We start from the raw sequence: 24,996 nt of genomic DNA, 5'->3' as shown, positions 1-24,996 counted from the left end.
TAACTGTTTGGAGCTCATTTCTGTCTCCTAGATTGTATGCTGTCTGACTCATGAGTTGCCCATTTAAGGCCAATAAGATCTTTAAAATTTTCTTCATTGAATTTGTTCTTTAACAGTTTTAGTGATGAGAACAGGATCCAAGGGAGTCTACTAACATCCTCAAGGACAACGAAAAAAACAGGCACTGGCACCACTGAAACTGCATGCAGGGTCTTATTTCCTGGACCAGGGATTGAACCTGTGCCCCCTGCAGCGCAAGTCAAAATTCCAGTCACTGGACTACCAGGGAATTCCCTCTTGCTGCTTCTGAAGTCCATGGGTAAGCTTCTCTTGAATCTGAGTTCTCCCTTAGCATCTGAGCTTGCTGCACTCATCGATTTTCCAGGCCAGGCTTAACAGGGCAGCCTGGGCTAACAGGAGTCTCTAACAGAGCACCAGTCCTTAGCTCTTGGTCAGTCCACAGTACCATTTCTTTGGTTACTGCTGGCATCCACAGGTCTGTTTCTTCTTTAGTTATTGTTGGTTTCTTCTGATATACATACACATAAGTTAAAAGAAAAATAGATTTATCGTTAATGGGAATCTTGGAAGGCCAAGATGCAAAATATGGGTTTACACTGAGCACCTAAAAGCTGTCAGAGTTTGCCATCTAGCCAAAGACCCCCATGCTAGGATAGATTGGTTAAGGAGTGGGTTAGATCAATACTAGGTTACCCTCCGACCTACAGAAAATTTTTGTGCAGTGAGACGCCCAGTAAAACATAAAACACTACAAAATCTCCAGCCCAGTGGTACATTTCTGTTAGGTGGAAATAGACTCCTCAAGTTCAAAAGAACTGAGTGTTCTACCTTCTGACACACCTGCTTATTTTATGTCTAAACCGTGGTCCTAGAAGCTATAGATACATACAAAAATGTCAAAATCTTACTAAAGACAACTCGATTTACAATGGCCATTATGGAGAACATTCCATAGTTAGACAAGGTCATTCATTCAAGAAGTACAATTGAGGGACTTCCTGGCAATCCAATGGTTAAAACTCTACACTTCCAATATAAGGGCTGTGGGTTTGATCCCTGGTTGGGGAACTAAGATCTCACACGCCACATAGTGAGGTCAAAAAAGAAAACATTAAAATAAAAAGGGAGTAAGAATTCAATTAAAATTATTTTTTTTAAAAGTACAGCTGAAGTCAAGGGTTTCCAAATCAAATCAACCAAATGAGATACTTATTACTTTAGTTGATATGCAGAAGCCTCCAAAAGGCTTGAAGATTCCAAAATAGCTTCACAGAAAGATTCATTGCAAAAAGCTAATGAAAAGTTAAAGGCACAAGAGATACCCAAAACCAAAGACTATAAAACTGACATGACTCCTACCACTCCCATCTATCTTCCTTTACTTGAGTACTCACAGTCTACTAATCCTCTATGGATGAGTGGAATCACCTTTCCACTCTGAAGAGACTATTAAACAATTACTTTTTATTTTATTTTTTATTTATAGTAAATTTTATTTTTGTTGATTTCCTTTAACAGAATTTCAAAGTAAGTCTGTGCTCTAAAATAAGCAAAAAAGGAGATATCCTAAATCTCATTAACAGATCTTTTTCACACTGTTCCTCTGAGTAGGGTGAAGGGTTTCAGGAGCCCCAATGGTGACACTTAACATTTTGTCCCTGGAGATTTTACCTATAGGTACAGAAAGAACACGAAACACCAACATACAAGAATCAAACCATATGAGGGTACTATAGGAAGAAGCTGATACACTCTGTCCACCTCTTTAGGGTTGTAATGATAATGACTGACTTTCTTTTCTCTAAGTTAAGTCTTATTTTTTTTTTAAGTAAAATGTCAAAAGAATACACAGAAGAACTGTACAAAAAAGATCTTCATGACCCAGATAATCACGATGGTGTGATCACTCACCTAGAGCCAGACATCCTGGAATGTGAAGTCAAGTGGGTTTTAGGAAGCATCATTACGAACGAAGCTAGTGGAGGTGATGGAATTCCAGTTGAGCTATTTCAAATCCTAAAAGATGATGCTGTGAAAGTGCTGCACTCAATGTTAGCAAAGTTCGAAAACTCAGCAGTGGCCGCAGGACTGAAAAAGGTCAGTTTTCATTCCAATCCCAAAGAAAGGCAATGCCAAAGAATGCTCAAACTACCACACAATTACACAAACGCTAGTAAAGTAATGCTCAAAATTCTCCAAGCCAGGCTTCAGCAATACATGAACCGTGAACTTCCAGATGTTCAAGCTGATTTAGAAAAGGCAGAGGAACCAGAGATCAAATTGCCAACATCCGCTGGATCATCAAAAAAGCAAGAGAGTTCCAGAAAAAAACATCTATTTCTGCTTTATTGACTATGCCAAAGCCTTTGACTGTGTGGATCACAATAAACTGTGAAAAATTCTGAAAGAGATGGGCATACCAGACCACCTGACCTGCCTCTTGAGAAATCTGTATGCAGGTCAGGAAGCAACAGTTAGAACTGGACATGGAACAACAGACTGGTTCCAAATAGGAAAAGGAATACGTCAAGGCTGTATATTGTCACCCTGCTTATTTAACTTATATGCATCATGAGAAATGCTGGGCTGGAAGAAGCGCAAGCTGGAATCAAGATTGCCGGGAGAAATATCAATAACCTCGGATATGCAGATGACACCACCCTTATGGGAGAAAGTGAGAAGAACTAAAGAGCCTCTTTATGAAAGTGAAAGAGGAGAGTAAAAAAGTTGGCTTAAAGCTCAACATTCAGAAAACTAAGATCATGGCATTTGGTCCCATCTGCTGCTGCTGCTGCTGCTAAGTCGCTTCAGTCGTGTCCAACTCTGTGCAACCCCATAGACGGCAGCCCACCAGGCTCCTCCATCCCCGGGATTCTCCAGGCAAGAATACTGGAGTGGGTTGCCATTTCCTTCTCCAATGCATGAAAGTAAAAAGTGAAACTGAAGTCGCTCAGTCGTGTCTGACTCTTAGCAACCCCAAGGACTTCAGCCTACCAGGTTCCTCCGTCCATGGGATTTTCCAGGCAAGAGTACTGGAGTGGGTTGCCATTTCCTTCTCCTATCACTTCATGGCAAATAGATGGGGAAACAGTGGAAACAGTGGCTGACTTTATTTTTTGGGCTCCAAAGTCACTGCAGATGGTGATTGCAGCCATGAAATTAAAAGACTCTTACTCCTTGGAAGGAAAGTTATGACCAACCTAGACAGCATATTAAAAAGCAGAGACATTACTTTGTCAACAAAGGTCCATCTAGTCAAGGCTATGGTTTTTCCAATAGTCATGTATGGATGTGAGAGTTGGACTATAAAGAAAGCTGAGCACAGAAGAATAGATGCTTTTGAACTGTGGTGTTGGAGAAGACTCTTGAGAGTCCCTTGGATTGCAAGGAGATCCAACCAGTTCATCCTAAAAGAGGTCAGTCCTAGGTGTTCATTGGAAGGACTGATGTTGAAGCTGAAACTCCAGTACTTTGGCCACCTGATGTGAAGAGCTGACTCATTTGAAAAGACCCTGATGCTGGGAAAGACTGAGGGCAGGAGGAGAAGGGGATGACAGAGGATGAGATGGTTGGATGGCATCACCAACTCAATGAACATGACTTTGGGTAAACTCCGGGAGTTGGTGATGGACAGGGAGGCCTGGCGTGCTGTGGTTCATGGGGTCACAAAGAGTCGGACATGACTGAGCAACTTCACTTTCCTTTCCTTTAATAATCATCAGGTCCAGGTTCTATGCTCTATTAGTCCCCAAACAATGATGAAAGCATTCCCTGGTGTAGTCCCAGTCTCACAAGACTAGTTACACATCCATAAATCTTAACCTATGAATGCATCTACCTTCATATTGTAGGTTAACTATAATAAATTGTCCCAGGAAGTCCCTGGCAGTCCAGTGGTTGGGACTTTGGGTTCTCACTGCTGAGGGCCAAGGTTCAATCCCTGTTCAGGAAACTGGGATCCTGCAGTCAGTGCAGGATGGCCAATAAATAAATAAGTGATAAATATATATTAAAAAATTGTCCTTATGGTCCCTCATTTCTACTGCCTTCTCAGGATAAATCCTCTTGCTTTTCATACCCTTCAGAACTGTTCTCTATCTGCTAAATGGAATGCAGTTTGACTTATGAATTACTGATTAAAGCCCAAAGATCTTTAAAATTTACTTAAATTTCGTTAACAGGAGGAAAAACTGGAAGCTGTGGTCAGGAAGTTTGTGTGCCTGTGGACTGGGAATGAGCAACTGGCTCTGGTGGTGATGAGGAAAGGGACTGCTGTGAACTCCCTTAGGTTTTGATTCCTCACCTTGACTGGGGCACCAGAGAGTAATGAGGGGCTCCTTTACAGATCCTCCTGGCCAGCCTGGTCAACTAAATCTTGCTGGTCCCTGATTGGACCCCCGGTTTTGATCCCGTTCTTTCCTGGGGGGAGGGAGCCCTGGAGGGAAGCCCTGCACACACATTGGGAGTGGGGGTAGGAAAACGGGACAAACTGATGGAGCTCTGTGGCATGAACAGAAGACAGGCGTCCAGTGCTTTAGGTGGGGGTGTGTGGGGCCAAGCCCCTTGGGCGCTCAGGGGCCTCCCAACAAGGCACTGGGGCCCGGGAGAAAGCGAGACGCTGGCCCTCCCAGCTTCCTAGAGAGGCCGAGAGGCCTGGGGCGGTGACGCGCGTGCGCGATACGGGCCAGCGAGGAAGTCGGCGTGGGGGCGACTGGTGCGGGCCGGGGCGTGCGGTCAGGGGACTGAGCGTTTCGCGGCCGCGCGAGTCGGTGAGTCGGGTGACTGCGCGGGCGTTGGGCGCTGCGGTGCGGGAGCGGGGTGCCCGGGTTGGGGCCAGCGAGTGAGGCTCGGCCTGGAGGCGCGACCCGAGGGGGTCTGGCCTGGGAGCCTGACCCGCCGCGGTGAGTGAGTATCTGCCTGCTCTTCGTCGCCTGGGGCGCGAATTTGGAGCAGTGGTTTCGGTGTTCTATCACTTCTCCCATTTTTGCAAACAAAGCGTACTGATTACATGTAATTAGATGACTTGGGTGATTGTTAAGAAAAGTAGAAGTACCCGCAATTCGTTCATGTTTTCGTCTGGAGGCTTCTTGACCTTTTAAATGTGTGCATAATTATGCAGACGCTTATACATGTACAAATATATATTTTTAAAGGTGGGGTTGTTTTACTGCTTTTTAGAAATATATAGTCCACATATTTTATTTTTAATTAATTTAAAAAATTTGACGTGTAATCCACAGAGAACATCATGTTGGTTTTAGGGGTACAATATGTTTCCTTATTTTTATAATGCTACTTCTAAAAAGGTTTTTTTAGCATTATTGTGATAAAATACAGATGACATTTACTGTATGTAATCATTGATCATTTAAGTCATTTTAAAGTGTGTAATTCAGTGGCATTAAGTACATCATCATTAAGTACATTTTTGAAAACTGATGTCTTCAACTTGTGGAATGCATTTGTTCATAAATTGGTTAAAATTGAAGCCAGCATTATGACACCACTGAGACATAATTTTGCAAGTATAATTAAAACATTTTCGTTTGCAGTTTATTTTCCATAGTATGTGTTACATGATGCTGTAAATGCTTAACAAGTGATATGTATTAGGTCGATTGTTTCTGGTTTCCAAATGAAAGAGTAAGATATAAAATACAGTTTTTAAACACAAGGTACAGCTGTAACCTAAAGCCACTTTTCTGTCTTCTCACTTGTCTTGGCCTAAAAAATCAGAGAATGTTCACCTTCCTAAGTAAAAGTAGTGCCAGAAAAGACCCCCATTCTGTTTCAAACTAATTGCATTTCAGAACTGAAAACTCATTAATATTAGGTGGGTTATTATGCACCGAAGTGTCAGAGAGCAGTTTAAGCTGTAATTTGATTTCAGGGATCTTTCCATCTATTATACATGTGTGTGTAGTTGTGTGTGTTTTCAGGGGCCGATGAATGAGGCTGCTTTACATGTTCTTAAGATTGAGGAAAGACTGACAATTTTTGATGAGAAAAGCCAAAAAGATGGGAATGATAAACTCCTGTGTATACTTACAAGGAAGGGAAACTGATAAAATCATGAAAAATAGTAGCTGTGCCACTGTTACTTTTTCTGTGGCTTCTGGTATCTGGAATTATTAATGCATGGGCAGTCTGATGTCATGCTCTGAAGCAGAAACACTGGAAATGTGGTAAAATGTAACTCTGTTACTTTGTAGTCTTCAGTATTTTTAACACCTGAAAGGAGGTTCCTCTGGTGAGTCATCCTGTGCTTCCCAAGATTGAATTTTTGAGCTTATACTTTTCTTTCCCTGATCTTAGCTTTCTTACCGTCCTTCCTTATTTTATTTTACTACATAGCACCTGGTACTGTTTCTGTCTCATTGTCTATCTTATAAGCTGCTCAAAGCAGTATGTTTTGTCTGCTTTATTCACTACAGAGACCATAGTGTCTGGGACGTAATAGGTGCTTAGTAAATGTTTGTTGAATTAATGAAAGAGTGAGTTCAAATTTTAGATAACAATTGACAGTATTCAGTATCCCTGATCACCAAGTTAATCCTTAGTATCTAAGATAGAAAAAAAGTAAGAAAAAGAGAAACAACTCATCTTCAATTTAAAAAACCTTTTCATTTTGAGTAATTGTAGACTCACAGAGGGTGTCAGAACTCTATAGAGTTCCCTTATATCTTTACCTGGTTTGCCTAAAGGTAGAATCTTGCATAAACATAGTGCAGTCACCAAACTTGAGACATTTACAGTGGTCCAGTACTAGTAATTACAGTTCTGATTTCTCAAGAGCTCCTCACTGTCTTGCTGATGTTCTTTTTCTGTTCTAGGATCCAGTCTAGAATCTCTCATTCCATTTAATTGTCATGTCTTCTAGCTCCCATTCAGTCTGTGACAGCTCCTCAGTTTTGTTTTTCACAATCTTGACCGTTTTGAAGTATTTTGTATTTGTAATTTTAGAATGATCCTCTCAGTTTGGTTTTGTCCGCTGCTCTCCTTAGATTGAGGATGATGTCGATATGTCTTTTAACTGGTGATATTACTCTTAAAAAATATTATTGAAGTATAATTGCTTTACAATGTTCTAGTTTCTACCGTGCAGCAAAGTGGATCAGGTCTATGTATACATACTTCCCCTTCCTCTTGAGCCTCCCTCCCACCCTTGTGGTATACAGTCGCTTCCCACTAGCTGTTTTACCCATGGAGTGTGTCTATGTCAATGCTACTCAAGTCATCCTGTCCGTCCCCTTCCTCTGCTGTTTCCACATGTCCATTCACTGATATTACTCTTGATCCAGTATTTTCGCCAAGCATCAACCCTGTAAAGTTACTGTCTTTCCTTTGTAATTGGCAATTATTTTGAGATAAGACACCTTGAGACTGCATAGAAATATTCTTTCTTCTCAACTTTCACCTACTAATTAGCATTTCTTGGTGGATCTTGCCTGAGGCAGTTACTATTGTGATGTTCTTCTAGGTGCCTTTCATTTCTGTTCCTTCTACACCTATGAACTGGAATTCTTTGTGAAGAAGAGTTGTGCCTTCTCTCCCATTTGTTTATTTACTTAATTGTATCAGTTACATCAGTGTGTGATGTTGGGTATTTATTTTGGGGGTTTATTGAAGTATATTATTTATTTTGTGGCTTAAATTATTCTAGCTTTGTCTATTGGGAGCTCTTTCAAGTCAAAGCACCTGTTTCCCCTTAGACGTTCCCATCCTTTTTTGTGCCTTTCTCTGATTTTTTAAGGCATCACAAGATACATCTTGTATTTTCATTTCCCCCAACCCTGGAATCAACCATTTCTGCAAGGATTCCTGGTTTCATTCATTATTGAATGGTATTGAGAAATCAAATTTTGGGCACTAGGTTGAGCTCATTTCTTAACTAGCAAATTGGTGTAAATATCATTTTAACACTGAAATGTTTTTTTAAAAAATACTTTTATTATTTTCTTTTCTGGCCACACCAGGCTGTGTTGTATGTGGGGTTCCCTGATCAAGGATCAAACATCTGCCCCTTACATTGGAAGCGTGGTTTCTTAACCACTGGATCACCAGGGCAGTCCTTGTTTTAGCGTTTTAAATGTGTACCAGAAGCAGTCTTTCTTTAGTTTTTGATTGTCTTAGAAACTTGCTTACCAGTGTGTAAAATAAGCGTTCTGTACCCTCTCACTGGCAGGAAAAATATGAGAATAAGAGACCACGCAATGGGGATTTTAAGAGGAAATAAAAATTACTTTGTATTAAAACAAAATGACAGAAGAAAATGTCCCTGAAAAATGCCCGTGTGATTGCTTGGGGTTTCCCGGGTTCTTTTCCAGGCCATTTTCTCTTGGGAGTGAAACTGAATGAAGGGGTGAAGCTCTCCGGGAGAAGAGGCCTCATCCATCTCAGGCTCCTCCCCAGCCTGGGGGCTCACATTTGTGGTGTCATCTTAAGTCAATGAATGAAGCTTTTCTTCTGTCCTCAAAAGCTGCTTGGGACCTGCGAGGAACCCTGAGGCATTAGAATACCTGGATTTAATTGGGCAGTTTCAGCTCACTGGCCTCCATCTTTACTTACTGTGTGTGGGTCTTTCATTCAGACTTTGAAAGGCCCAGGACGTCATTAGCTTTTATCCACCTTCATGATTGCAGAGGCTGGGCTCAAAGGACTGTCTTCTTTTGCCATATTCACAGCCAGTTGTCCTCATTTTTCTGCTGGCCCTTCTCATCGTCTCTTTACAAATACTTCACTGACCTCTTTGGACATTTCTGCAGCAGCTGCTTCGTGACAAGTCAGCTTGGAGGCTTATGCTTGGTGCTAATTTGACTGTAGGCCCCAGTTTCCAGAGATAGGTCAATTCTTTATATTTCCCACTGGGTGCATTTCTTCAGAATCTTTCTGTCTAGCCTCCAGTTCATTCTCTTGAGTCTCACTGCTGGATTTCTCTTCATCTGAGCGTCATTCTCTTCTCCAGTCTGTTCTGCACATTTGCCTGGGAAAGTCTCTGCCTCTTTCTCTCTCAGCTTCCTCCTGAGCAGTTGTTTCTATTCTTGTTGGTGCTGCTGGGGCTCTGCAAGCCTGGAGCCTGCCCCTGCCCCTGCCTCTCCGGAAGCACCTTTCCTCTTCAGCCTCCTCTTGTTGTGTCTTCAGGTCCCTTTTTGTAGGCCTGTAGTTCTGTACCTTATCACTTCTCAGTTTGCCTTTGCTTTTGTTTCCTCTGTATATTTATTTTCCTTATCTTGCCCCCTCCTTTCACTGCAAAGCTTCGTCTCTCTGCTAGCGCTTTAGTCAGCTTCCTCATCATGCGTGATCCCAAGGTAGTTCTTCATTTGACTGTCCATGTCTTTGTAGCAGCACTGCGTTTCTTTTATCTGGATGATGGTGTTGGACAGAGGGAATATTAAATAATAGTCTCTGGACTGAGTGCTGTGCCCGCTGTCCGAATCCCCCAGCAGGAAAAGAGAAGACCTCCATGACAATGCAACACGCAAAGGAAGGGAAATTTATTGCTGACTCGAGCCAGGGCCCCTGCTGCAACCAACGCAGTGGTGCAAAGTCAGAGAGCCCCGAGCCCCAGTTTCCACGCACATTTATAGGGTGCTCGATTTCAAACATAAGCAGTGGGCGCAAGCGGATTGGTTACATGTCTGCAAGGCAATTTTATTGGTACAAACTTTCGCGCGCGTGGGACTTTCCAGGGGACCTTCTCGGAGGTTTACTGGGCACGTACTGATTAGCTGGTCTCTGGTGGCCGGTTGAGGGCAGATAATTACCCTGCCCTCGGGAGAAACTGAAACTTAGGCCTACTCTTAGTTCAGGGCGCCTGTCATGGTGCTAGTCTTGACAGTCTCACATTCCCCCCCGTCTTGTTGTTCCTGTAGAAGAATCTTTCTCTTTACCGTCTTGGGCCACTGGCTGATATTGCTGTCTCAACACCATAATCTGAATGGTGTTTGTACGTTCTTTAATAAATGACACTAGCCGGTTTAAGATACAAGGGCCAAATGTCAGTATCAATATCAACACTATGAGTGGGCCCGGGAGGGTGGAGACCAAGGTGGTCAGCCAGGGGGAGTGTTGAAACCAAGATTCAAACCAGCCCTGTTGGGGCTCTCGTTCCCTCTTTCGCTGTGCAAGTCCCTCTCTTTTTCGCCCTAGATTCTCTCACCACTCCTGTGTGGTCCGCATAGAAATGACATTCTTCTCCCAGAGCCACGCAGACCCCACCCTGTTGGAGAAAGATTAAGTCTAACCGTCTCCTATTTTGCAAAACCACTTCAGATGAGGATGTCAAAGACTTTCCTAGGTGACTAATTGATTCTTCTATGCGGACTATGTCTTCATCTATGGCGGCCCGCAGGGAGGAGAGCCCTTGGCCCTGCAGATAATGAAGCTATTCCTGTCCCTGCTCCTGCCAGTCCAAGGCTGAACAGGGCTGCCACAGTGATTGCACTAATGGGCTCTCGTTTCTGTCTTAGTACTTCCTGGTCCCAATGTGAGTACATTACCTCTTCAGAATGGTATAGGCTCTTTGGCATCACAGTGATGAGAACACAGAATTCTTGGCTCGGGTTAAAAACCTTCATATTTAAACATGGTGTTAGCCCCGTGTGTGAACAAACCCACCATCCCCCAACTTCCGGCACTAGCCAATTTTTGCCAGGTAAGCTGATATTACCAATAGTCTGAGCACAAAGAGAGGTCTTATCCCTTGGTACTGTGCCCAAACAGACCCCCTGTCCCCATACCTCTTCCATCGTGAGGCCTATCTCACGCTCTTCCCACCGGCATTGAGGGGGATTGGGGTCTGAAGACAAGCTGTAGGAGACATTGAGGCCTATGGCCTCATAGAAGGGGGGGCGGAGGTTATAACAAAGCCAGCAGGATTGGGTCACATTTGGGTCAGTATGGTTTAGAGCCATAAAAGCGGCATTTACTATGGCCCATAGGGGGTCTTGAGTCACTGAGCTAGCAGTTACAGTTAGATGGCCCGGGGTGTTTGTCAGATTACCTCCGGTGCCTGGGGTAGAGGAGGTGCTGTTTGACCTCGGCGAGTCTGGCCCGGAGGTGGTCGTCTTAAGGGTCGTCTTGTGCCCCGGTGCCGTTTTGACCAGGTTGGGACCCAGACTATGTACCTGTACCGGCTCAATCACCTGTTTAATGGTCAAGAACTCTCCTGGGTAAGAAGCCACATGAAGCTGTAAGCCCCAAGTTAGCCCTGCGGTCCAGCGGCTTTCCTTTTTTCCTCGGTCCTGGTTGAACTGTACCTGTACAAAAGGCCCTTGGTGTTTGGAATCATTAAAGATGAATCTAACTAGATCTCTGTTCCCGACATCCCACCTCCGGGGCCCATCACACGAGGTTACACAGCTCCAGCTTGCACAGTGATAGCTTTCCATACCCCCACAAGTTTTCCAATTACCTCTAATGTTGCCTGGGCAAGCGAAAAACCCAGGAAGGTCCCCCACTCCGTAAGTGTGGGCGTATGCGTCCCCCATATGTCCACCCAGGCTTCCATATAGCGGAGTGTGTAGCCCGACCCGGCGTACAAAGAGTCTCCTGAGGTTAAAGTACAGGTCTGGCCACCAGGTGTTGAGAGGGTGGATTCCTGAGGTTTCATTGATCACCTCGTGGGTCTGTCCGTCGCTGAGCTTCCAGGTGATCTTGAATGGTTGGTGTGGATTGGATATTTCTGGGTTGATGAGAATTGCCACCAGTAGGAGACTCAGGAGGCCTCTCGTCAGACGAGTTTCAGTTTCAAAGGATTTGACGGGTGAGGACTTGCCTTCCATTCTGCTCGCGCTCTTTCCTGTTCCTCCGGAGTAGCTTGCCGCACGTGATTGCAGTGAACCCAGGGTCCGATCCCATCAGCCTTAAGGGCGGTAGGGGTGGTAAGGAGAACAACACAAGGGCCTTTCCATCTGGGTTCTAATACTTTAGATCAGTGCCGTTTTACCCACACCCAGTCACCTGGGCCAATGTTACCTGCGGGGAGGGCCCCCTTGCTGTGACCCTCGTGTATCTCTCGAGTCAGTTTCCAAACATGGTTATGCACCTTACTTAATGCCATCAGAGTTTGCTGGAATTGTCCCAGAGTAGGGGGTGGCAGGCACTTTCCCTCGAAAATAGGACACACAGGAGGGGGTCTTCCATACAGAATTTCAAAAGGGGTAAGATTCAGCTTATAAGGGGTGTTTCGCGCCCGAAAGAGTGCCAAGGGAAGGAGGGTCACCCAGTCCCCGCCAGTCTCTATTGCCAACTTTGTCAAAGTTTCTTTTAGGGTCCGATTCATTCTCTCAACCTGTCCTGAGCTCTGGGGATTATATTCGCAATGTAACTTCCATTTTGTCCCTAGAGCTTGGGCCAGCCCTTGTACAATCTGGCTCACAAAAGCAGGTCCATTATCAGAGCCCATAGTCACTGGCAGCCCATACCTAGGCACTATCTCTTCTAAGATCTTTTTAGCAACCACTATTGCTGTCTCTCCCTTAGTGGGGAAAGCTTCTACCCACCCCGAGAAGGTATCTGCCAGAACCAACATATAGCGATACCCATACTTGCCTGGCCTTACCTCAGTGAAATCTATCTCCCAGTGTTGCCCTGGCTCTTCCCCTTGGTACCTCGTTCCCGTGTGCTGCTTTTTTTCTGTCCTCATCAGCTGGCACGCTTTGCAGCCTGGATTATCTCTCGTACAGTTGCATTTTGTCGAGGGAACCTCAGGCAGGCTGTCTGGGGAAGTGTTAAGGTCTTTTTCTCTCCCAGGTGTGTAGTTGTGTGCAGGTGTTCACACAGGTGACGACCCAGGATGGCAGGCAATATCAGGTTGTTGTTTTGATCTCGGTACCATCCATCTTTGTCATCCTTCTGGAGGGTGGTATCCTTGTTGATCCAGGCGAGATCAGGGAGGGAATATTTGGGAACTGGTGGCAAGGCCCCCATACCAGGAGGTGGAAGTCCCACGGCTAACATGGGGGCGGCATAGTCCCGGCTAGCCGCTTCTCGAGCAGCCGCATCAGCGGCACGATTGCCCCGCGCCTTAGGGTCTTCTCCTTTTTGGTGACCGGGGACATGTACTATTGCTACTGCCCGGGGCAGTTGGACAGCTTCCAGGAGCCTGCGAATCTCAGGCAGATTTTTTACTTCTTTTCCCTCAGCTGTCCGAAATCCCCTTTCTTGGTATATTGGACCTTGAATATGGGCAGTGCTGAAAGCACATCGGCTGTCAGTGAAAACGGTGACTCTCTTCCCTTTGGCTTGCTCCAGAGCCCTGTATTAGGGCAACCAATTCTGCTTTTTGCACAGAAGTGTTTGGGGGAAGTGTCTTAGCCCATATCGTCTGTCCTGAATCATCAACTAGGGCAGCTCCCGCCTTCCTTTGCCCATCTTTTACATAACTGCTCCCATCGGTGAACCATACTAGCTCACTGTTGTTTAGGGGTACATCAAAGTCTTTTCGTGCCGCCAGGGCCTCAGCCAGTATCTCACTGCAGTTATGGAGAGGGCGGTCTTTCTCTGGGTTAGGTAGGAGCGTGGCTGGATTCAGGAAGCAAGGGGTCTGAAAACGCACCAGTGGGGCATCAAGCAGCAAGGCCTGGTAATGTGTCAAGCGGGCATTGGAGATCCACTTACCCGGCGGCTGCTTTAAAACCCCCTCAATGGCGTGGGGGGCGTAAACCAAAAGTTGCTGTCTATAAAACTTGTCAGCATCGCGGACGAGGAGGGCAGTGGCTGCGATGATGCGAAGGCAAGGGGGCCACCCAGAGGCCACCGGGTCTAATCACTTCGAAAGGTACGCCACCTGCCGCTTCCACGGTCCCCATTGTTGCATCATGACCCCCTTTCCTATTCCTTGCTTTTCATCTGCAAACAGCTGGAATGGCTTATTTGGGTTAGGCAGAGCAAGGGCTGGGGCTTCTAGTAGGGCCCGTCTGAGTGTCTGGAAAGCCTGTCTCATTGGCTCAGTCCAAGTCCAGTTTGGGGTCTCTTTACTTCCCTCATACAAGGGCCAGGCCTTCTCAGCAAACCCCATGATCCACAGTCTGCAATATCCAACAGTCCCCAGAAACTCTCTCACCTGGCGGGGGGTCTTGGGCTCTGGTATCTGCAATATCGTTTCCTTCATGGCCTGAGTTAGCCACCTTTTTCCCTGCCTGGTCTTATACCCCAAATAGGTGACCTCTTGCCGGGCTATTTGCGCCTTCTTTGCGCTAGCGCAATACCCCAAGGTGCCTAGAGTCTGTAAGAGGTCACCGGTGGCACGGCTGCATGCCTTCTCTGTAGTTCCAGCCAACACAAGGTCATCTACATATTGCAGCAGGATGACCTCTGGGTGGCGAGTCCGATATTCGTAGAGGTCCTCACTCAGAGCCTCATTAAACAAGGTAGGGGAGTTCTTAAACCCCTGTGGGAGGTGGGTCCAAGTTAATTGTACTACCGGTTGGCCCTCCCCCTTGGTCCACTCAAAGGCAAATATCTCCTGGCTCTGGGCCGCCCGGGGTAGGCTGAAAAAGGCATCTTTCAAGTCCAGCACAGAGTACCAAGTGTACTCAGGCAGTAAGCTGCTCAGGAGGGTATACGGGTTAGGGACAGTGGGGTGTATGTCACTCACCCGTTTGTTGACTTCTCGTAGGTCTTGGACAGGTCTGTAATCTGTCCCCCCGTCTTCTTCACCGGCAGTAAGGGGGTGTTCCAAGGGGATTGCCACCGCTTGAGAATTCTGGCATCCATGAGCCGTCGAATGTGGGGAGTGATCCCCCGCCGAGCCTCCTGGCTCATAGGGTACTGTCTCACCCTCACAGGAATTGCCTCGGCCTTTAGCTCGATGACGACCGGATGTCTCTGTTTGGCCAGTCCCATTCCTGCCGTTTCTGCCCAGGCCAGTGGGTATTTGTGGACCCACGGTTGTACATCTGGTGCTATAACCTCTGAGGGCTTAGGCGCAAAAAGTCTGTATTCATCTCTTAAGGCTAGGGATAAGACATGTATCGGCTGTCCAAGTCCGTCCGTGACGGACATTCCCCCAGGGTCAAAATGGATCTGAGCATTAACTTTAGTCAACAAGTCTCTTCCGAGTAGAGGGGCTGGGCATTCTGGTATCACCAAAAACGAATGGAACACCTGATGGGTCCCCAGATTTACTTTCCGTCTGTGGTCCAACAATATCTTTTTGTCCCCGTGGCTCCTTGCACTATGCTGGTTTTCTTAGACATTGGTCCCAGCTTTTTATTTAAAACAGAGTGTTGGGCGCCAGTATCTACCATGAAGCCAACGGGTTTCCCCTCCACATGTATGGTTACCCAGGACTCGGGGAGGGGTGCCGAGCCTTGACTCCCCTAGTCACTGTCTCCCCCCGCATATAGAACTCGAGTTCCAGGGGGGGTTTTCTCTCTCTGGGTCATTCCTCTCCTCGGGTCCCTCTTAGGGCACTCGTTTTTCCAGTGCCCCCGTTCTTTGCAGTAAGTGCACTGATCCTTCTTTAGGGCCTGCCTTTTTGGTCTCTCTTTTTCTCCCGTCTGGGGGTCTTGAGGCTCCCTCAATTCTGTTCCGGCCTTCAACCCCGCAAAAAAGAATCTGGGGTAGCTCCCTCTGGTTCTTCCTGTTTTCCTTAGCCCTATGTTCCCTATCTTCCTTCTTGATCTTCTCAGCTAATTCCCCTTCCTCCTGTCGAATTCGCTCTTCCCTTTTTTCTGGGGTCTCTCTATTATTAAATACCTTTTCAGCTGCTTTCAGTAAGTCTTGTATTGTCTGTTCTCCCAACTCTTCTATCTTTTGTAATTTCCTCCTAATATCTGGGGCTGCCTGATTCACAAACGCTAACAGAGCTGCAGCACGTGACTCCTCAGCCTGGGGGTCCATAGGTGTACATTGCCTGAAAGCTTCCATCAGCCTCTCTAGGAAGGCTGCCGGGCTCTCAGTGGGCTCTTGCCTTACTAAATTTACCTTCGCCAGATTTGTTGGCTTCCTAGCTGCAGCCCGCAGGCCTGCCATCAGAGTCTGGCGGTACACTCGGAGACGCTCCCTACCTTCCGTTCGCTCAAAATCCCAGTTAGGCCGCAACAGAGGAAACCCCTCATCCACGAGATGAGGCTGGGCGGTTGGCCTCCCGTCAGCCCCCGGGACCCGTTTCCGCGCCTCTGCCAGAATTCGCTTCCGTTCTTCTGTGGTGAAGAGCACCTGCAACAGCTGCTGACAATCGTCCCAGGTGGGGTTGTGAGTGAACAAAATGGAATCTAAGAGGTCAATGAGGCCTTGGGGCTTCTCTGAGAAAGGAGGGTTTTGGGTTTTCCAGTTGTACAGGTCACTCGTGGAAAAGGGCCAGTACTGATAGGTTCGCTCTCCGCCCGGGTTAGCTGGTCCCACTTGGACAGGGAGCGCCTGAACAGTGGATGAAGGTAACTCTGGGTCCCCAGGGTCTTGTCCACCCCTATCACCCTATTACCCCTAATTCTCCTCCGGGTCCCCAATGCGGGTCCCCCCTCATGGTCAATTCCCGCGGGCCCTCCCAACCCTCTTGATTCGCCCGGGTGAGTTCCTCCCCTCGGAGGGAATTGCAATGGGATCATACGGCGGAGGCCTTATCTCTGTTTCTAAATCTATCAGGTTCGGATAAGATGATTCCTGAAGGACTGGTTTTGGGTCCTCTTTCTTTTTAGTTTCTTCTGGGGGGGGTCTCCATCACCAGGACCTGTGAATTAGAAGAACTAGGAAGTTTGTGAACGAAAGGTTTTAACCATTTGGGCGGATTTTCCACCAGATCCTGCCAGACCATGACATAAGGAACCTGATCCGGATGGCCCCAGGGATCAGGAGCAATAATCCTTTTTTTACAGCCTGTATAGTGGACGGTTGAAAGATCCCTTCCGGAGGCCATCCAACTTGGAAGGCAGGCCACTCTGCAGAGCAAAAGGTTATTAATTTACTTTTCTTGACTAGCAAAGACAAGTTATGTGCCCTGGCCCTGACATCTGAGAAATGGTCAGTCATGAGAGAGAGTGCGATAGATTCCCCCTGACCCATGGCTAGAGTGTAAATGGTAGGGAAGAGAGAGAGAAGATGTCACTGAGAATAGCCACCAAAAATCCTACTGGGAGTGGTGGCGGCCAAGAGGTTGGGCTTATGGTATGCTTTTGGTACTGTTTATGTGCCTGCGTCGTTGCACAGAAGTTTTCTTGCTGGGGGCGGGCACCCTAGAGGTTTCTAGCCCATTCCGTGACCCCCTTATCCTCTCACAGGAGTCTTCAAGTGGCAGGTGCCCTAATGGCCTTTAAGTGCCTGTCCCGTGCCCACACAAGGAATTTTAGGCCACGTCTTCAGTTAGGGATGTTGAAAAAGAGTTTCACCCGATCGGGCTCCCATTACTGAGGCTCACTTATTGTAAGGCCTTCAGAGTCCACCAGAGTGTAGCCCTGGCCGGGACTCATCAGTTGCTCCCACAACTGTTCCCTTGTTCACTGAAACTCTTGAAGAGAGTAGGAGTCGAAGGCAGATCAGAGAAGAAAGGGAGAAGGAGAATAAGTCAGAAGAGAGAGTAGAGAATGATACACCAGAAGACAACGAGACCAGAGACAGTGCCGGCACACACACAAACACGGAGGGGCGTAGACAAACACACGGACAGACATATGTCGGCCGACAACACAGCGCTGGGTTTTTGGGCCCCCTGAGTCCTCTTGCCTCCTGGTACAAGGTTCACCTTACCGGATGGCGTCCACTGCTCACCAGACTCGGGATCAGGAGAGGAACTCTCCTTCCCGCAGAGCCAGCTGCCTTCCTGTGCACTCGCTGGCCTCGGTCCTGTGCCGGCTGGAACGTCCAGTCCGTTCCCCCTTTATAGAAAGCTTTCTCCTGCGTCAGATACATTCCTGCTTCTCAGCAGGGTCCCGGATTTACACTGGACTTTCCTGTCCTGCCTGAGCACCGGTTCTGTATCTATCCTTCCCCTCTGTCCTGGAAGTGTTATCTTTCCCCGGTCAAGGGATCCTGGACGAGCCCCCAAATGTTATGCCTGCTGTCTGAATCCCCCAGCAGGAAAAGAGAAGACCTCCATGACAATGCAACACGCAAAGGAAGGGAAATTTATTGCTGACTCGAGCCAGGGCCCCTGCTGCAACCAACGCAGTGGTGCAAAGTCAGAGAGCCCCGAGCCCCAGTTTCCACGCACATTTATAGGGTGCTCGATTTCAAACATAAGCAGTGGGCAGTAGGCGCAAGCGGATTGGTTACATGTTTGCAAGGCAATTTTATTGGTACAAACTTTCGCGCGCGCGGGAGTTTCCAGGGGACCTTCTCGATTAGCTGGTCTCTGGTGGCCTGTTGAAGGCAGATAATTACCCTACCCTCGGGAGAAACTGAAACTTAGGCCTACTCTTAGTTCAGGGCACCTGTCATAGTGCTAGTCTTGACAGTCTCACACTGAGAAGGAATTTTGAGACTGAAAAATGAAGCTGGCAACTCCTTGAAATGTAATTATGATGTTTACTCTAGGTACTTACATCAGGCAGTAGCTGTGGGTGCACAACCATCAAGAGGCATTGGAAGCTGAACTCATTGTGGCCAGAAGAGGCACGGGGGAATTTAAAGGGACCAGGGTAAAGATAGAATCTGACTACTAAATGAGAAGCACATTTGCGCAAGTGGAAATTGGGTTTCTCTTCCCCTCTGAGGTCTCACGAACATTATTCCTCATGGACGTTAACTGTCTGGCACAGCACAATACATTCTTCCAGTTTTCATATCAGATGAAGGCAAGAGTAAGAGCTGATAGGAAGTTATCTGGCTTGGGTGCATTTCTTATGAGTTGGGTTGAAGCTCAGAAAGGGAGCTGCCGCGGGTCTAAGATGGAGCTGACAAAATGAAGTCAGTGTGGTCCAGCCACATAGATGGCATGCTTTCTTTGTCCAGTCTCTGTCACTGGTCTTCTTTTTTGACAGTCCTAGAAATACATGCTGAGGCTGTGTTTGGCCTTTGGTTGAAGTAATGATTTCTTTAAATTTTCTTAGCTTGGTGAGAAGTGGAGGGTGCCACCCTTTCTGGGGAAGATGACCATCATTTGTGACTTGTGCCCTGAGTAATGGGGCCACTTTACAACAGGCACTAAGGCCTGCTGACTGCCTCTGACTTCCACTGGAGGATGGAGGGAATGAAAAATGCCCATTGAACTGAGAACGTATCTTGAGACTGAAAACCTAGTCAGGTAACTCCATGTAATCATGGATCAGTTTATTAGAGGGTTGTTAGCTCACATGGTGAGATCAGGTGGATGGACTGGAAGCAGTGGCAGCTGCACTTTGTGCTGATGAGGGGCCGCTGGGACAGTTTCACAGTTAACCGAGGGTGTGGGAGCGTGTGCTTGGAAACAGGAAGTGCATGGCTGAATTAGGTTTTATGAATGGCCAACTAGTCTCGAAGGCAATGGAAGTATGTCAGTGAAGGTCTTCATCATTGTTTGGAGACCAGCAGAGCATTGCGGCCAACTGGAACTAATGATCCAAAAAAAAGTTTCTGTTAACTTCAAAGCCCTTGATGACAGAACAGTCATAGGTAGGGTCAGTGGAAGGACAGGAGGGATTGAATGGGCCTGTGATAGTGTCAGTTATGCTAGTAGCCATGCATACTTCTTTTCTTCTTATTTTTATATTCCTTTTCATTAATGGTTTATTAAGGATATTGAATATCGTTCTTTGTGCTGTATACTAGGACCTTGTTTATCCCTTCTAAATGTAATGGTTTGCGTCTGCCAACCCCAGACTCCTGGTCCATCCCTCTCCCTCCCTCCTTCCCCCTTGGCAGCCCCAAGTGGTCTTTTCTCTGTGTGGGTCAGTTTCTGTTGTGTGGGTAGACTCATTTGTGTCTGTGTTATTTTATTGTTTATTTGGGACTGTTCCGGGTCTTTGTGGCAGCACGGGCTTTCCTCTAGTTGTGGAGAGCAGGGGCTACTCTCCAGCTGTGGTGTTTGGGCTTCGCATGTAGTGGGTTCTGAGGATCGAGATCTTCAGTGGTTGTGGCTCCCAGGCTCCAGAGCACAGGCTCCGCAGTTGTGGGGTTCAAGCTTAGTTGCTCTGCGGCATGCGGAATCTTCCCGGACAAGGAATCAAGCCTGTTCCCTGCATTGGCAGGTGGATTCTTTACCACTGAGCCACCTGGGAAGTCCGTTGGGTCATACTATAGATTCCACATATAAGTGATTCCATGTGGTATTTGCTTTTGTCTGTCTGACTTAGTTAGTATGATCATGTCTGGTTGTATCCATGTTGCTGCAAATGGCATTAATTCATTGTTTTTTTAATGGCCGAGTAGTATGTACCACATCTTCTTTATCCATTCATCTGTCAATGGACATTTAGGTTGTTTGCATGTTTTGGCTGTTATGAGCAGTGCTGCTTTGGACATGGGGTACATCATGAATACCTCTTTATAGACTTTTTTTGGCTTTGTTTAGTTTTAACACGCTCGCTCTTGTTTTCTTTTGCATGTTGTGGTTTTGGGCAGCATTTTACTCTCTTCTGTTCTGTGCCTCAGTTGTCAATTTTTGTCCGATGTGTTCTCAGTTCAGCTTGCCTTCTTTGGTTTGGTTGTTGGCTGAGTGGCTTAAATAAACTAGGGTCAACTAGGTTTCTTTTTCCTTTTACAGTTACTTGAGATCTGCTTACACGTCCCCTTCAAGGATGTGCAGCCTCTTCTGCTCAGTGGCCACCTTTCAGTCCAGGGTGCTAATATTCGGTTGCTTTCTTTCTTTTTGTTTTGGCTGCACTCCTTGTGAGATCTTAGTTTGCTGACCAGGGATTGAACCTGGGCCTAGCAGTGAAAGCACTGCATCCTAACCACTGGACTGCCAGGGGATTCCAGTTGCTTTGTTTTTTAAACAGAATTATTGATCACCTTGCTGATTATAGAAATAATGTTGAATAGTTTAGGAAATATAGAAAAATAGGAAGGGAAAACCCTCTAGTCATTACTTGCCAGAGGGGATAACTGTGGAAAACACTTTGGTGGCCAAGGCTTGGGAACTTTTTGTGTGTGTAAGCAAGTTGTATTTTATTTTTAAGACATAAAAGAGTTCATAACTATAATTTCTAAAACTTAATTTATTTGGGAAAATTTGGAAAAGTTAAAAAGTATAAAGAAGAAAATAACTGACATGCAGTACACAGGAGTAAATCTCTTCTTACATTTTGGGATATTTGCATTCATCATTTTTGATGTACAGTCTTAGAGACCTTGTACATAAATTTAAAAAGTCAAATCACTGCAAATAAAGTCTCCTTTAACTGTTATTCCCAACCTCTCCACCTCCACTGTCAGTAAGAGTTTTTGTAAATCCTTTTTTGGCTGTTTAAAAATCTTTTGAGTGCTTTTATGTACATCATACCTAGACATACTTACATGTAAATAGAATTTTAAGTTTTTTCCTCCAGCTATATCTAGGGTGTTCTTTTTAACTTAGCTTATGTTTTCTATGTTTGTTGGGAAAAACAGCAAATTTAGGTGCAACTTCTTTCTTGCATAGCACTGTAATACTAGCCTCTGGTTGAGGATATTTTCTTGCAAAGAAATTGAATCCCCACTGCCTGCACTGTACTTCCAGCCTTTTGAGGGACTATCTTTCCTGGTTCAGTGTTTATACCCCTTTTTTCTTCTTAAGTGCATGTGTCAGTGGCCCCCCATGCCCATCCCACTTTCTGTATTTCAGAAAGGGGGCCGAGGTCCTACTCTATTATGAAGTGAAGTGAAGTGAAAGTCACTCTGTTGCTGCTGCTGCTGAGTCGCTTCAGTCGTGTCTGACTCTGTGCGACCCCATAGACAGCAGCCCACCAGGCTCCACCGTCCCTGGAATTCTCCAAGCAAGAACACTGGAGTGGGTTGCCATTTCCTTCTCCAGTGCATGAAAGTGAAAAGTGAAAGTGAAGTCGCTCAGTCGTGGCCAACTCTTTGCGACCCCATGGACTGTCATGGAATTCTCCAGGCCAGAATACTGGAGTGGGTAGCCTTTCCCTTCTCCAGGGGATCTTCCCAACCCAGGGATCAAACCCAGGTGTCCCATATTGCAGGCGGAGTTTTTACCAGGTGAGCCACACAGGAAACCCAAGAGTACTTGAGTGGGTAGCCTATCGTTTCTCTAGGGGATCTTCCTGATCCAGGAATTGAACTGGGGTCGCCTGCATTGCAGGCGGATTCTTTACCAACTGAGCTTTCAGGGAAGCCCATATTTTCTTCTCTTGGTGTGAGTAAACTGTGTCACTGGAGCCTACTGTGTGTTTTGTCTGTTCTCAGCAACTTGAAGTTATGTTCTGGTCTCTCCTGTGTTTGGCACTTATCTGCTTTTTTACCTCTGCTGCACAGCCTGACAGTCAACAGTGAAACAATTATATTGTTGCTTAAGGGTCTAGTGAGAAGGAAATGGCAACCCACTCCAGTATTCTTGCCTGGAGAATCCCATTGGAGCCTGATAGGCTACAGTCCACTGGGTCGCAAAGAGTCGGACACAACTGAGCGACTTCACTTTCACTTTCACAGTCTTTTAAGTTGTTGTATGGTGTTTCAGTCCATAAATTGCTACACTTTTATTTAGTTGTATTGATGGACAAACAGGTCATTTCCAATATTATTTATTACAAAGAGTACTTTAGTAAACACATGTGTAAATGCCTGAATACCTGTACAGGTGCTTTTCCAGTTAGCTTCCTAGAAGTGAAGTTTCAGGGGCATAAGTAACATGACATTTTAGGTCTACTGCAGACTTTCAAACTACCGTTCCTGGTGGCAGTTTACCTTTACACGTCTGTGCATCGGTTTGTGCTTTTGTTCTTTTTTCTTTTTTTTGAGCAAGAGGAGTTAAAATACAGATACCTAGTCATATGTCACCTATTTCCTTTGATTTTCTCAAGAAGTCCTTGGTTACCCTAGGATTCTTATTACTTTTTTAAATTTGTTTTTGAAGTTAAGTCTTTAGTTATAATTTTGTCTTTTTGTGTGAATCCCCTGTGAATACTGAAGGACAGCTGTATCTATCTATTTAGGAATGGAGTTGCAAGTATTAATAGTAACTGGATGTTTAGCTTAATGATGAGACTTTTCCAGTGTACCTACACGTTGCACAGTTTATATTCCCACCGGCAGTGTATGAGTGTTTCAGTATCTGTCTTCATATCCTTACCAGCATATATTGTTTTCTGACTTTTTGATTCTAGCCAGCCTAGTGGATGTGAGGTGGTGTTTTATTGTGGTGTTGATTTGTTTTTCTCTGATGACTATTGTTGTTGAGTATCCTTTGTGTTTTTCAGCCATCTTTATATTTTCTTTGGGGAAATGTCTGCTAAGATGCTTTGTCCAGTTTTAATTGTGTTGTCTTTTTATTAATTGGGTTGTAAGTTATTTATATTTTCTAGTGACAAGTCCCTTATGAGATAATGGTTTGCAGATTTTTTTCCCTCTCTGTGGATTGGCCTTTCACTTTCTTCATGTGCCCTTTGAAGCACAAGAATTTTAAATTTAGATGAAGTCCAATTTATCTATTTTTTCTTTTTTTGCATGTGGTATGCATTTGGTAGAATCTATTGACTAATCCGTTGTCACAGAATATTGCACTTAGAGTTTATGATAAGAATATTATAGTTTTAGCATCTGATGTTTAGGTCTTTGATCTATTTTGAGTTAACTTTGGTATACCATCTTATCCAACTTTATTCCATTCATGTAGATATATAGTTGTCCAAGTACCATTTATTGAGAAGACTGTTCTTACCCCATTTGAGTGGTCTTGGTACACTTGTTAAAAGTAAAGAGACCATAGATGTATGGGTTAGTTTTGGACTCTTAATTCTTTTTCATTGATCTATATGTCTGTCATTATGCCAGTACCACAGTGTCTTGATGCTTTTTTATAAAGTACGTGCTCAGTTGCTAAGTTGTGTCCATCTCTGTGACCCTCATGGACTGTAGCCTGCCAAGTTCCACTGTTCATGGGGTTTTCGAGGCAAGAATACTGGAGTAAGTTGCTATTTCCTCCTGCAGGGGATCTTCCCAACCCGGGGATCAAACCCATGTCTCCTACGTCTCTTGCTTTGTCAGGCGGATTCTTCACCACTGAACCACTTGGGAAGCCTTTTTTTATAAAGAAGGTAATGAAATTTGTCATGTGAATCTTCCAACTTACTCTCTTTATTTTTAGTGATTTGATTTTTTAAATAGATTATTCTCACTCAAAGTTATTATAAAATATTGCTGTAGTCCCTGTGCTGGGCAATATATCCTTGTAGCTTATTTTATATATCTCTTAATCCTCTACCTTTATCTTGGCCCTCCACCCCTCCCTCTCCCAGTTGATAACCACTAGTTTGTTCTGTTTCTGTTTTGTTACATTCATTTATTTCATTTTTTAGATTCTATATTATATTGTCATTTTCTAGAGCCCACATTTTTTAGATTCCATATTTAAGTGATAACATACAGAATTTTTTTTCTAATTTATTTCTCTAAGCATAATGCCCTCCAGGTCCAACCATGTTGCAAACAGCAAAATTTCATTATTTTTTATGGTTGAATAATAGTCTACATCTTCTTTATCCATTCATCTGTTAATAGACACTTAGATTGCTTCCATGCCTTGGCTATTTTTATAATGCTGTTATGAGGATTGGCGTGTATTTATCTTTTAACATTAGTGTTTTTGTTTTCTTTTTAAATTTTTATTTATTTATGGCTGCGTTGGGTCTTCATTGCTACACACAGGCTTTCTCTAGTTGTGGTGAGTGGGGTCTGCTTTCTGGTTGCAGTGCTCAGATTTCTCATTTGCAGTGGCTTCTGTTGTTGCAGAACGTGGGCTCTAGGCTGTGCTGGCTTCAGTAGTTATAATACATGGGCTCGGTAGTTGTGGTACATGGGCTTAGTTGCCCTGAGGCATTTGGGATCTTCCCAGACCAGAGATGGAATCCGTCTCCTCTGCATCGGCAGGGCAGTTCTTAACCACTGGACTGCCAAGGAAGTTCC

General features: G+C 45.4%; 2 protein-coding genes across 4 annotated transcripts in view; one reads left to right on the top strand and one right to left on the bottom strand.

The window, feature by feature from the left end:
• Positions 1-4,681: 4,681 nt before the first annotated feature.
• ZNF445 (zinc finger protein 445) overlaps positions 4,682-24,996 on the top strand; it is a 33,387-nt gene continuing 13,072 nt past the window's right edge. Inside the window, exons 1-2 of one of the 3 annotated variants that reach the window (XM_070455538.1) lie at positions 4,690-4,790; positions 24,022-24,128. The gene's annotated coding sequence lies outside the window, so the exon portion shown is untranslated. Of the gene's footprint in view, positions 4,791-4,876; positions 4,923-24,021; positions 24,129-24,996 lie in introns of those variants that run through there. The other 2 variants (XM_070455539.1, XM_020915503.2) reach the window with 2 other exon arrangements.
• Positions 10,872-17,871, bottom strand: LOC139031315 (uncharacterized). The gene is given in 7 exon segments (XM_070456156.1): positions 10,872-12,687; positions 12,690-13,278; positions 13,280-14,667; positions 14,670-15,161; positions 15,164-15,504; positions 15,506-16,443; positions 17,710-17,871. Coding segments are annotated over 7 exon segments (4,845 nt in total). The 3' UTR covers positions 10,872-11,752.

This window comes from Odocoileus virginianus, chromosome 26 (genome assembly GCF_023699985.2).
Source record: "Odocoileus virginianus isolate 20LAN1187 ecotype Illinois chromosome 26, Ovbor_1.2, whole genome shotgun sequence".
NCBI classification, from domain to species: Eukaryota; Metazoa; Chordata; class Mammalia; order Artiodactyla; family Cervidae; genus Odocoileus; species Odocoileus virginianus.
Note: the sequence above shows the minus strand (reverse complement) of the source record. Positions and strands in the feature narration are given on the sequence as shown.